This window comes from Topomyia yanbarensis, chromosome 3 (genome assembly GCF_030247195.1).
Source record: "Topomyia yanbarensis strain Yona2022 chromosome 3, ASM3024719v1, whole genome shotgun sequence".
In the NCBI taxonomy this organism is placed as follows: Eukaryota; Metazoa; Arthropoda; class Insecta; order Diptera; family Culicidae; genus Topomyia; species Topomyia yanbarensis.
In genome coordinates, this window is record NC_080672.1 from 43,669,491 (window position 1) to 43,683,825 (window position 14,335).

At 36.9% G+C, this 14,335-nt stretch overlaps 1 protein-coding gene across 1 annotated transcript; it reads left to right on the forward strand.

The window, feature by feature from the left end:
* Positions 1-6,907: 6,907 nt before the first annotated feature.
* On the forward strand, positions 6,908-13,192 carry LOC131686902 (uncharacterized). Its single transcript, XM_058970914.1, has one exon. It carries the CDS (start codon positions 6,908-6,910, stop codon positions 13,190-13,192), a length of 6,285 nt encoding a protein of 2,094 aa, XP_058826897.1.
* The last annotated feature ends 1,143 nt before the right edge of the window (positions 13,193-14,335 follow it).

The following is a 14,335-nucleotide window of genomic DNA, read 5'->3' on the forward strand; positions in this document are numbered from 1 at the left end:
CAGGCGAATGCAAGTAAAATGCTATTTTTCTCCCTAAGGAGAAAATTGGTTCAAAACCGTCTTAGGGAGTAATATTGCATTTAGCTGGCATTCGACTGCTTAGCTGAAAACAAGGTTCGATTTCACCATGTCTCATCAGCAAACAGAATTTCTTCACTTGCCGGACATCGTCAGTTAGAAGTCGCTTTGTGTATTCACAAATAGTATTTTCAATTTTGGACTTAGTGTCAGCCCGGTACATCGGTCAAGTGCCGCGGTTCTGAAGAAACGAAGTCGAAACGCAAACACCTAGACTAATTATAATTAAGTTTTGTGCCCTTCGTGCATAAAGACGGGCTTAAACCAATTTTCCCAATTTATACATTTTACATATCTAACTCATTTTATTCACTTTACTCATTTTATTGATTTATTCGTTTAATACATTTAATTTTTGTTATTAATTTTATTTATTTTGTTTATTCTATTTATTTTAATAAATTTATTGATTTCATTTATTTTCTTGATTTTACTATTTTTTATTCATTTGATACATTTGAATCGTATTAGTTATTATATCAATTAACTTTATTCATTTAATCTATTTTCATCATTTCATTCATTATTCATTGTATTCATTTTAAGCACTTCATTCCATTTATTCATTTTCATTATATTAATTTTATTTATTTATTTTGTTGAATTTTTTCATTTTATTCAAATTAATCGTTTAAATCTTTAAATTTTATTTTATTTATTGAATTTTTAAATTTTATTCACATTACTCATTTGATTTATTTTATTTAAGATATTCATTTTGCTAATTTTGTTCCTTTTACTCAATTTACACATATTATTTATTTTTCATTTTGATCATTTTATCAATTTTTTATATTTTATTAAATTATTTATTATATTGTTACTTTTTATATCAATAATTTAGTCATTTCATTTACTTGCTTGGTATTGCTAATTTATTCATTTTTTGCTAATTTATTAATTTTATTGGTATTTTTTATTTTGAGTAGTTTGTTCCTTTTTTATACTATATTCATTATATTCGTTTTATTAATTTTATCCATTTGATTCAGTTCAGTCTACTCAGTCAGTTCAGTAATTTTATTTGTTTTTTTTTTCATTTTATTTAATTTATTTTATTTATTTATTTATTTTATTTATTTTATTTAGTTCATTTATTTTATTTATTTTTTCCTATTTTATTTTTTTATTTATCTTATTTATTTTATATATTACTTTTTTATTGAATTATTTTTTTTAATAATTTAATCCATTTGATTCAGTTCAGTCAGTTCAGTAATTTTATTTATTTTATTCATTTTATTTATTTTATGTATTTTATTTATTTTACTTTATTTATTTATTTTATTTAGCTTATTTAGTTTATTTATTGTATTTATTTTATTTTGTTTTATTTATTTTATTTATTAAATTTTTATATTGAATAATTTTTTAACCATTTTATACATTTTATTTATTATATTTATTTTATTTAATGTATTCATTCTTGTAACTTTGTTCATTTAATTTATTTTATTAATTTCATTTATATTATTCATTTTGTTCTGTTTATACCTTTTATATATTTTTTATATTTATTTTTTGATGACTTTGATTTATTATGTTAGTCATTTTAAAAATTTAACTTTACTTGCTCATTTTGCACATTTCATTTGGGTCATTCCACGCGAAGTGATCAAAAAAAGATGCAAATTGAAATCGACCTTCACGGATTTGAACAAAATTTGGAGGAATTGTTCATCTAGGGCCAATATATAAAAACCCAAATTTTTGTGTCAATTGAACCACCCCTCGGGTCATGAGAGCACCCTCCGTTTTGGAAAATTGCCAAAACCCTTGATTTTCTTTTGATCATATCTCCGGTTCTATTTACTCTAGAATCAAACCACAAGATGGCTTTTGAAGAAAATTGTTCAAGGAGTCTAAAAAAAATTTTTTTTTTGCCGACAGTGCTGCCAACTATGCAATTTTTTCAGTTAAATATTTAACGTTAATTTTTCTCTCAATACATATATTTTATTTTGAAAATTTCATCGCGTTCCTCAGACATTTTTACATAAAAAACACTTATCGTCCCAATATAATATGAGCGCGTCCTGAGATATACTGTTTTGAAGGGAAAAACTCCGATTTTGTCATATACACGATACACGTGCCTTGATCACTTCGCATGGAATGACCCATTTATATTATTCATTTTAATAGGGATATTGTATACATTTGACTTATTTTATTCATTTATTTATTTTGTTAATTTTATGCATTTTATGCATAATATTAATTTTAATAATTTTAATAATTTTATTAATTAATTTATTTTATTTTTCAAACAATATTAATAATTTAGTAATATCATTTATTTTCATGAATTTACACATTTTATTAATTTTATGCATTTTATTGGTATTTTTTATTTTTTTAAATTAGGTAATTTTGTTTATTTTAATCACCTTATTATTTTTTTTAATTTTATTAATTTAATTCATTTTATTTGTTTTATTCATTTAATTAATTTGATTCAGTTCAGCCAGTTTAGTCAGTTCGGTCAGTTCAGTCAATTCAGTCAGTTCAATCAATTGAGTCAGTTGATTAAGGGCATTCATTTTAATCATCTAATTTATTTAACTTTATTTATTTAATTTTTTTATTTTATCTATTTTATTATTTTATGTATTTTATTTATTTTATTCATTTTATTTATTTTATTTATTTTATTTATTTTATTTATTTTATTTATTTTATTTATTTTATTTATTTTATTTATTTTATTTATTTTATTTTATTTACTTTATTTATTTTATTCATTTTATTCATTTTGTTTATTTATTTTATTGATGACATTGATTTATTATGTTAGTCATTTTAGACATTAACCTTCATTTGTTCATTTTATACATTTTATGTATATTATTCATATTATTTATTTTATTTGGGATTAGCTAATACCCGCCGCACGTTGCTGCGACTTTCAACGTAATAGGAGTAAAACACAATTTATTTCGAAGCGTCATCTGGCGGTCAGAAAATCCCCAACCAATAGTACACAAACACGCTCCATAACAAATGTCTAGTATGTATTAAATTTTACGGCAATCGGTTAAGCCGTTTGGGTGTCCCTAAATCACATACATACAAACATTGACTTTTATATTTATAGATAGATTCATTTTATATATTCTACTCATTTTATTTCTTTTAATCATTTTACTTATGTTATTCATTTGTTCATTTTGATCGTTTTGTTCATTTCGTTCATTTTTTTAATTTATTTTATTATTTCTATTCATTTACTCATTTTATTTATTTTATTCATTTCATTCATTTTATTCGTTTTAATCATTTAACCCAGTAATTCTCAACCTGGGATCCGGAGAACCCTAAGGGGCCGTGAAGTTGTTGCTGGGGGTCCGCGAAGAAAAATGCATTTTCGGAGTGCTGCTTGAAATTTCAAGTCTTGTTTCCTAACAGGTTGAAAACTATATTTACAGCATACAAAATCGATGTTTAACCGTGGGGTTCCGCTGCAATCCAGGGTGATTTCTAAGGGGTCCGTGGTACGACAAAGGTAGCGAACCGCTGAATTTTAATCCATTTGATTCAGTTCAGTCAGTTCAGTCAGATCAGTCAGCTCAGTCAGCTGATAAAGTTCGTTCAGATTAATTACCTTAATTTATTTTATTTATTTTACTTATTTTATTTATTTTATTTATTTTATTTATTTTATTTATTTTATTTATTTTATTTATTTTATTTATTTTATTTATTTTATTTATTTTATTTATTTTATTTATTTTATTTATTTTATTTATTTTAGTTATTGTATTTATTTTATTTATTTTATTTATTTTACATGCCTATGCTGGTTGGTATAGCAACACGCGGCGAGTTTTTATTTTCCGTCTACTTTTAATTCATTCCTCACCAACATCATCAAACGCAGTTTTGTGGCTTATTCATTACACACGAGACGGCATCAAATTGCGGATGAGGCGACTGTACGAGTTTTAACGTCCTGTTCTTATGTGTAAGGACAGATCAGTGCTTATAGTTAGCGCTATGATGCACAAGGGCCTGAGTTCAAATCTGGGTGCGTGTTTTACTTTTTTCATTAATCGTGAAATTATCGAAGTGTTTATATATGGCTTTTATCCACTTATAGCTATATGGTAGTATGGATGGGTGGATAAAGTATTGCTTAGTGATCTGTTTGTGCAGGGTTCATTTTTCAATGCCAACAGTTTTTTTCTTCTAAAGCATATTGGTCACCAATACACATACATCGTTAATACATAAGCAAAATTCGTTTTTTCTGTTTCTTGCATTGCATGCAAGGAAGCTTCTTGCAATTTTCGCACATTGCCAGAACTTGCAATTTTCGCTCGTATTTATTGCATTAATGTAAGCGAATCTTACCGGGTACGTTTTGGGTGTTTCATTCATATTAGTCATGTTGTTCATTTTCTCCATTTTTTCATTTTATATTTATTTAATTATTTAATTATATTAGTTATACATAATTCCCTTATTTATAATTTTTTATTTTGTCATTTAATTCCGATTATTAGTTTTTCGATTCGCTTATTTCGTATTTTTTTTCCTTTAATGAATTCTTTTATTTTTTTTCATTTCATTCATTTTATTTGGTGTTTTACGACTGTCTTTGTTATAGGGAAATATTTACGGCTCTACAGTCAGAATAAAACTGAACATTACGTTTTATAACGCTCAAACGTTTCGACCGTTTGGGCGTTACAAAACGTAATGTTCATTTTTTCTGACTGTAGAGCCGTAAATAATTCCTTGCACATTTTATTTTTTTTTTTTTCATTTTAGTTCTTTTTATTCAGGTTTTCATAGCGTTCATTTTATTCATTTCATTCATTTTATTTTATTTATTTTATTCATTTTATCCATTTTATCCATTTTATTCATTTTATTCTTTTTATTCATTTCATTGATTTCATTCATTTTATTCTTTTTATTCATTTTATTTATTTTACTCCTTTTTACATTTTATTCATTTTTTCATTTTATTCATTTTATATTTATTCATTTTACTAATTCCCTCAATTTTATTGTTTTATTAATTATACTAATTTTATTAGTTTTAATATTTTATTAATTTCATTACTTTTATTAATTTTAATATGGCCAAGTTTTGTACAGTTTTTTGCAGAGCTAAGTGGTGTCAGAAATATTATCTTCCTTTGAGTCACATCGAACTATTTGATTCCAATCGAAATTCAAATGTTTGCCGAAATGACTGATAGTGCTAAGAATCTGAACATTGAAGTAAGTAAAATCTTTGACAAGACTTGGGGGTCTCGGGACAGATCATTCCCAGATATGGCTCTTCGCGAAATCAAATCAAGTTATTCAAGATGTTGTCCACAGGTTTATCGCCCAATAATACCGCCATTACAAAATTCATATAACAGAACGGAGGCGTTGATTTCTGAAAGATTTTAATTATTTCTGGATTTTCCTTCGTTCGTATCCATTACCCCACGCACACGTCATGCTCAAACCACATTAATAAAGTATGATTATGAAATCGACCTGTGCCAATATTGGAAAGACTACATGGAAAGCTCTCCATAAGTGTAGCTGGAACGTATCTACTGTTATCTCAGCTGCCAAACTTAAATTTTGATTTCTAGTTCTTAGTTCACAAACAAGCAAGGCAGTTTAGAAAAAAGAGTAAACCTGTTAAATAACGGTTAGCCACTGCCTGTGATTTTTTTTTCTCACGCATTCAAAAATGTTAACTGTATAATGTATAATGACCATATTTTGTTGACAATCTGTAACACGTATACAATTGATAATTGATGATAAGGCTACCGTGTTTCTTTTTCAGTCTTATCCTTGAATTGATATATTTTTCCAACAGTTCCGCTTTTAGGAATGTATTGAAATGACTGAAATTCGAACTAACAAAAATAATCCTCCTAAGGAAATCTTATAACTTTAAAAAAATTATTTTCATCTTACCACCCTTCTATTGGATGGGGTCATATTTCACCCCTGATTCCCTTTAACCAATCAACATCTCCAACCAAATCACGGACTACAGCCCAACCAGCAAATATCGCTCAATCAGCTACGACTGAATCTATAGACACAACCAACTAGGTCGGATTGATTCCCAAGCAGTAGTGTGCGCTGCTGCAACGAGTTTGTGGTGTTACCTTTTCGATTTGTTGTTAAATTTCGATCGATACGAAAATGAAATTTACCGGCAGAAAAGACATGCATCTAGTTCACCTTCATAGGTACATACCGCTGTCTGAGCGTTAAGCGTCTCACTGCTAAAAATAATAAACGATGGGATTTGGCGGAAAAAGTACTGTTGGCAACCCAGTCCAGCGATGACATTACGGTACAGCAGAAACACGATTAGCCCCTTGGATCATCAGTACAGGCAAAACTTCAAACCAGTAAAACGTCATATATGACACCTACATCAGACAGAGTCAGAAGTTCGAGGCAAACGTGATTAGAAGCAGTAGTAGTTCAGTTGATTAAAAACCATAATTTTTCATCAGTTTCGGAATAAAATTAAAATTATTGTAAGTCATTTGAATTATATTTAAACACACCTAGGTACAAATTAAAATGTTACATACAGATACGATCAGAACACACAATAGCACTGTTTCGGTAGGACGAATTACACAAGAAGACTTTTACTGTAAGTAACCTAAAAATTAAAACCTAGAGAAGAACTCACAACGAATTAAAATTTCAGCTTAAAGCTTACTCCAACAATAAACCCGAGTTTGCTAAAAGGAGAAGTCCGAACCGTCCTTCGTTACCGTAACAGATCTTTAAGAGTAAAATAAAAACCCACGTGCCGGGTCGAAGAAACCCTCGCCAGATCTACAAAATGGCGGAATCATCGACCGTCGCTCGGAATTGCAGATTGTGCAACCAGCCGGATGAGGTCGACAGTCAAATGGTGCAGTGCGATGGATGCCAGGGATGGTGTCATTTCACGTGTGCCGGAGTCGACGACAGCATAGCTAACGAGAGCAGAGCATATTTCTGCAGTTTCTGTCCACCACCGCACCCTCGATCCACAGCCCCATCATCGACCGCTAGTGCAAAACTGCGGCTAGAGATGCAGCGCTTGTCGGAAGAAAAAGAGCTACGTGAAAAGATGCTACTAGAGAAGGAAACTCAGGAAAAAGAAATGCAGGAAAAAGCTATGCGTTTGGAAAAGGAGAGGAGAGATAAGACAATCGCGGAAATGTTGAATTTAGAGAAGGAATTTATTGCTAAGAAATACGAGCTACTGCAGGCACGGTTGGATGAAGAAGATGACGACAGAAGTGTGCGCAGCCATCAAAGCGCCGGCCAGAGTGTTAACAAGGTACGAGAGTGGATGAACATGCAGCCAGTAGTGACCCTGAATTCCAATCCTGGGACAATTAACCCCACTGGACTCACGTCACGCACGGCTATGAAGACCCCACATTCGCAGTTATTGGCCACGACTAACAAGATCGGTGGTGACGCTCGCGTGTCCTTCCCATCCGTAACGCAAACCGTCGAGAATTTTCGCATGAACTATTCCGGAACACATTACGTCGATTTAATCTCACCCGTTACGACATCCCGTTGCAACTTACCTCCGAATACATTAGCAACGTCTCCGATGATGCAACCGACACATCAATCAACACCACGTTCTCTTCTGTCTAATGAGAACAATTTCGTTCCAGTTCCAATACGGTCCTCCGATTTCAACTTATTTAGCGGAAACGTTTATCCAAGAAGCGTCGGTTGCAATCTAAATGCGACAGCTGTATACTCAACTAGTAACCGACTCTCAGATAATGTCGGGTTCGGGGAAAGACAGCGTATAGGTTTCAAGCAGAGTTTCATCACTCCAGATTCTAATCTTATACCGCCCAGTGGGCATACGTTGTCGAACACGGTTAATTACGATCCGCGCCCTTATATTGGTAATGGACATTATGCAGCCCATACATTTGAGAGCACGGCGCAAAATGTACCCTTTTCATTATCCACATACACACCGGGTATAAATCGCGCGGCACTCGATATACCACAGTATCGTCCACCAGTGGTGAGCGTATCTAGCTATCAGACTCCCATATTTTCAGTTCAGCCACCTGCAAATGAGACTTCACTGTTCCCACAAGGGCCAAATGCGCAACAGTTAGCAGCCCGTCACGTTGTATCTAAAGAACTTCCAATATTTTCGGGAAATCCAGCAGAATGGCCGCTGTTTTGGAGCAGTTATACAACGTCCACGCAGATGTGCGGATATACGGACGCAGAAAACCTGATGCGGTTACAGAGGAGTATCAAAGGCGATGCGAAAAAGGCAGTAAGTTGTTTTTTACTACACCCATCGACTGTCTCGGAGGTGATGAATACTTTGCGGACCTTGTATGGTCGTCCTGATGCCATTATTAGTACACTGTTGAACGAAGTTAGAAGCACACCAGCTCCAAAACCAGACAAGCTAGAAACGCTTATTAATTTCGGTTTAGTAGTGAGAAATCTGTGTGCCCATCTTGTGACTACCGGGCAGGAAATGCATTTGGCAAACCCAATTTTGTTGCAGGAGCTCGTGGAAAAACTTCCAGCCAACATAAAATTGGATTGGGCGATGCATAAGCAGAAAACGTTATTAGCGGACCTTCGCGCTTTCGCAGATTACATGAACGTGATAATCACTGCGGCCAGTAGCGTAACGACAATTGTTGAACCCAGTGTACAGAGAAGCGATCGTCAGAAAGGTAAAGCTATCATGAATCCTCACGTGTCGGAATGCGCAACACGCTTTGAGTCACGAAACGCTGGCGAGTTAAGAACATCAGAGCATAGAATTGAACGGCCTTGTGCAGTTTGTAATTCGGTGGGTCATAAGCCGAAGGACTGTGACAGATTCAAAAGAATGGATCTAGTAGATCGGTGGGAGAAAGCAATTGAAGTTAATTTATGTAAACGATGTCTGTATCCACATGGAAGATGGCCGTGCAAAGCTACAGTATGCGGATTAAACGGATGTCAACAACGACACCATAAATTTCTCCATCCGGGAAACCCTGCTGCATCCGGTCATAACCGTCCAAATCCCACCTCGGGAACAATAGGCGTTCATCAATATTTGCATCAACGAACACTTTTTCGGACAATTCCAGTGTTACTGCACGCGAACGGAAAGTCTGTTCAAACCTTTGCTTTCCTTGACAGTGGTTCAGATTCTACGTTGGTAGAGAAGAACATCGCAGACCAGTTAGGTGTAACAGGTCCGGTGTTACCGCTTTGCATGCAATGGACTAATGGGGTAAAACGTGTTGAAGAGGAATCCCAGAGACTACAACTAGCCATTTCGGGAACGGATTCGGAGAAACGATTTGTCTTGAAAGGAGTGCATACCGTGAAAAGCCTTGACTTACCACGACAGTCGATGCGATTTCAGGAGTTAGTGCACAAATTTCCGTACCTTCGAGGATTACCTATAAGGAGCTATGATGAGGCAGCACCCGGAATACTTATTGGACTAGATCACACCAATATGATGACGTCACTTAAGGAAAGAGAAGGTAGAATGGATGAACCAATAGCAGCTAAAACCCGGCTTGGATGGGTATTGTTTGGGAACTCTGGTACGCCCGACGACGTTTGTTCTAATCGTGTGATCCATGTTTGCACACAGTCAGCCGACCACGAACTTCACGAGTTGGTGAAAGGATTCTTTAGCGTAGAAAGTGCGGGGGTGTCATCACCGAATGCGTTAGACTCGACAGAAGACAGGCGTGCCAGAAATATTCTGGAGACCACTACAACCCGTACACCGGATGGCAGATTCCAAACAGGACTCTTGTGGAGATACGATCAGGTAGAATTCCCCAACAGCAGACCTATGGCAGAACGCCGTTTGTTCTGTCTGGAAAAGCGACTGTCCAAAAGCCCAGAACTGTATGCTAAAGTGAAACAGCAGATTACGGACTACCAAGCAAAGGGATACACTCACCTAGCCACGGAGAGAGAGCTTCTAGGGACAGACCCCAAACGGGCATGGTATCTGCCATTAGGGGTAGTAGTCAACGCAAAGAAACCTGAAAAGGTGCGTGTAGTGTGGGATGCGGCAGCTGTAGTGCAAGGCGTTTCGTTGAATGCAGTTCTACTGAAAGGACCGGATCTGATGACACCACTGTCCGTTGTGCTCAGCCGGTATCGGCAGAAAGAGGTGGCCATTAGCGGTGACATACGCGAGATGTTCCACCAAGTGCTAATTCGACCAGAGGACCGTCAAGCACAGCGCTTCTTGTGGCGGGATCATCCATCACTGCCAATACAGGTGTTTATTATGGATGTAGCTACCTTCGGCTCCACTTGTTCCCCATGTTCACTACAATTCGTGAAAAATCGTAACGCTGAGGAGAATGCAAACGAGTTTCCAGTGGCTGCCGAGGCAGTAGTAAAAAATCACTACGTTGATGATTATTTGGACAGCGTAGATACGGTCGACGAAGCGGTGCAATTGGTAAAAGATGTCAGAACAGTCCATGCTAAAGGAGGATTCGAAATAAGGAATTGGTTGTCGAATTCATCGGATGTCCTGAAGCAAATAGGCGAGCGTGATTCAACAATGGCAAAAAGCTTCGTGATGGACAAAAGTAGCAGCGTGGAGCGCGTGTTGGGAATGACTTGGCTACCGAAGGAGGATGTATTTTCCTATTCAATCATTCTACGTGATGGTTTGCAGAAACTGTTGACTGAAGACGTGGTTCCAACTAAGCGTGAAGCTTTGAGCCTGGTCATGAGCGTTTTCGATCCGTTGGGATTTGTAGCTGTTCTTCTAATTCATGGGAAGGTATTTCTACAAGATGTGTGGAGAGCTGGTATCGAATGGGACGATAAAATCCCAGCTGAGATGTTTTCCCGTTGGCATTTGTGGATCCAGTTGTTACGTCAACTCGAAGAGGTGAAAATTCCACGATGTTATTTCAAAGGATACAATTCGCACACATATGATAGTCTAGAATTGCATATTTTCGTTGATGCCAGCGAATCCGCATATGCTGCGGCTTCTTACTTTAGAGTGATAGACCGTGGAGTGGTGCGGTGTACTCTCGTCGCTGCGAAAACCAAAGTGGCGCCTCTGAAGCCGCTTTCCATACCTCGCTTAGAGCTTCAAGCAGCAGTCTTGGGGACGCGTCTTATGAAAACCGTTGTCGCTAATCACACACTGCCGATTACGCGAAGGGTTCTGTGGACCGACTCAAGTACGGTGCTGTCCTGGTTAAGATCAGATCCTAGGCGACGAACCCAGTTTGTCGCTTTCAGAGTCGGTGAAATATTGGAAGAGACTGACGTCAACGAGTGGCGATGGGTACCGTCGAAGTGGAATGTAGCGGACGATGCCACTAAATGGGGTAAAGGACCAAACGTGCTCGACTCGAGCAGATGGTTTATAGGACCAACCTTTCTCTATGAAAGTGAGGAGCACTGGCCACTATACGTAGTTCCGGTAACTGAAAATCAAGAAGAGTTACGACCAGCCTACGTTAACTCTCATATCGCCGTGAATCAAGTGGTACAGTTTCAGCGCTTCTCAAAATGGGAACGATTGACACGTGCGATCGCCTTCGTGCGTCGTTTCTATGACAACTGCCAAAGAAAAAGACGACAAGAACCAACATATACCACAGATGTATTGACGCGCGATGAGCTGAGAGTGGCTGAATACACAATCTGGAGACTAGTGCAAGCAGAGGCTTATCCGGATGAATTTTCGTTACTTCAACAAAACAAGAACGGTCAGACAGTTCAGAAGATTAAGAAAGGCAGCAGGATTTATAAACTATCTCCACTTCTCGGAGAAGGTGGTATCGTGCGCATGGAAAGACGCATGCGCGAAGCAAGTTGGGCTTCCGAAGATATGAAATGTCCGATAATACTGCCAAAGGAAAGCATCGTCACTTACCTATTGATTGATTGGTATCATCGTAAGTTCCAACACGCAAATGGAGAGACCGTCGTGAATGAGATCACCCAGAAGTATTACATCCCTGCCTTGCGAGTTGCGGTTCGAAAAGCTGTTGGCCGTTGTAACTGGTGCAAAGTTTACAAGGCGAGACCACAAATGCCACGAATGGGTCCACTTCCAGCAGTACGGGTAACACCATATATCCGTCCATTTTCGTTTGTAGGGTTGGATTATTTCGGACCACTCTCTGTCCGAGTCGGACGCAGCAAAGTTAAACGGTGGGTAGCACTCTTCACATGCCTGACAATTCGGGCTGTCCATTTAGAGGTGGCCCATAGTCTATCAACCGAATCCTGCAAGATGGCAATTCGTAGATTTGTTGCGCGCCGAGGTGCCCCATTAGAGATATACTCTGATCAAGGAACAAATTTTCAAGGAGCGAACCGCGAGCTCACGCGGGAGATTCATGCAATCAATAGCTCATTAGCAGGAACGTTCACGAATGCTTCCACTCAATGGAAGTTTAATCCCCCGTACGCTCCCCACATGGGAGGAGCATGGGAGCGACTCGTACGCTCTGTTAAGGCTGCGCTAGCCTCGCTTCCCATAGCCAGAAACCCAGACGAGGAAGTTTTGAAGACGGTAATAATCGAAGCAGAATCGATAGTAAACACACGCCCGTTAACCTACATTCCACTTGAAAATGTGACAGAGGAGGCACTTACCCCAAATCACTTCCTGTTACTCAGTTCAAGCGGGGTGAGTCAACCAACAACGATCCCAGTGGACTCGCGTCTGGCGTTGCGGTCAAATTGGAAGCTTGCTCAGGCAATGTTGGATCGATTTTGGACACGCTGGATTCAAGAATACCTTCCGGTCATTACAAGACAGACAAAGTGGTTCGGGGAAGCAAGGCAAATAAACGTTGGTGACTTGGTGCTAATTGTGAACGAGAACGTCAGACACAGCTGGATCAGAGGAAGGATTCTACGCGTGTATCCTGGGCGAGATGGTCGAGTACGGAAGGCGGACGTACACACTTCAACGGGGATTCTTCAACGACCGGCAACAATGCTCGCTGCCCTGGATGTTCGAGGAGTCAATGAATGTACAGCTGAAGAAACTTCGAGCAATACAGGCGGGGGCATGTTGGCAACCCAGTCCAGCGATGACATTACGGTACAGCAGAAACACGATTAGCCCCTTGGATCATCAGTACAGGCAAAACTTCAAACCAGTAAAACGTCATATATGACACCTACATCAGACAGAGTCAGAAGTTCGAGGCAAACGTGATTAGAAGCAGTAGTAGTTCAGTTGATTAAAAACCATAATTTTTCATCAGTTTCGGAATAAAATTAAAATTATTGTAAGTCATTTGAATTATATTTAAACACACCTAGGTACAAATTAAAATGTTACATACAGATACGATCAGAACACACAATAGCACTGTTTCGGTAGGACGAATTACACAAGAAGACTTTTACTGTAAGTAACCTAAAAATTAAAACCTAGAGAAGAACTCACAACGAATTAAAATTTCAGCTTAAAGCTTACTCCAACAATAAACCCGAGTTTGCTAAAAGGAGAAGTCCGAACCGTCCTTCGTTACCGTAACAAGTACATCCGCATAACTTTAGCTTAATTTTCAGAAAATTTCTAGTTGCGAATTTGCTACCAACACCTATCAGTTCATAGTAGATCACGATACACTAAACAGTTTTTAATCAGCAGTTGACTTCTGAACCCTCTCATATTTCAATAAACATTGGAAATCGAATTGGTTTAGAGTGTACAGAAGAGTCAACAAATTTTTTAAATTAAATTATAGACAAATATTACAATTTTTTGAACAACTATGTATTTTAAATGAAGGAACGAAGTTTGTCTTCGTTTTCGAGAATTCAGTTTTTTAAAAAATATTCCAGTTTAAATTAAAAAAACTTTAACACTTTGATACTTGCTTGCATTATATAGATTTGCTCTGAGGTGGGTGTATCAAAAATGGCACTTACATACAACCAAGTAGCAACATTGTCCAAAAACTGGTTCAAATTAAACAAGTCTCTTAAAAAAGAAAATTATTTTGATCGACATTTTCACCATCTCCAGTGCGAAACACCACCATGGCCGTATTCGTTTCCATCGCGCACAGCCAGAAACAAAGAAGCCAACAGACATTGTCGAGTGTTAAATACCTCCACACACTCTCTATGACCGACAGGCTGACAGTTTGTGTGATGTTGCAATAATCCATAATTCCTCACCCGAAAATAGTCGACCGACACGTCCGGGTGGCGCCAACATGGGTACAGCAGCAGCAGGGATGCTTTATAGCCT

Bases quoted from the DNA above. Each gene is read 5' to 3' on its own strand.
- LOC131686902 (XM_058970914.1), top strand. From the start codon at position 6,908: ATGGCGGAATCATCGACCGTCGCTCGGAATTGCAGATTGTGCAACCAG.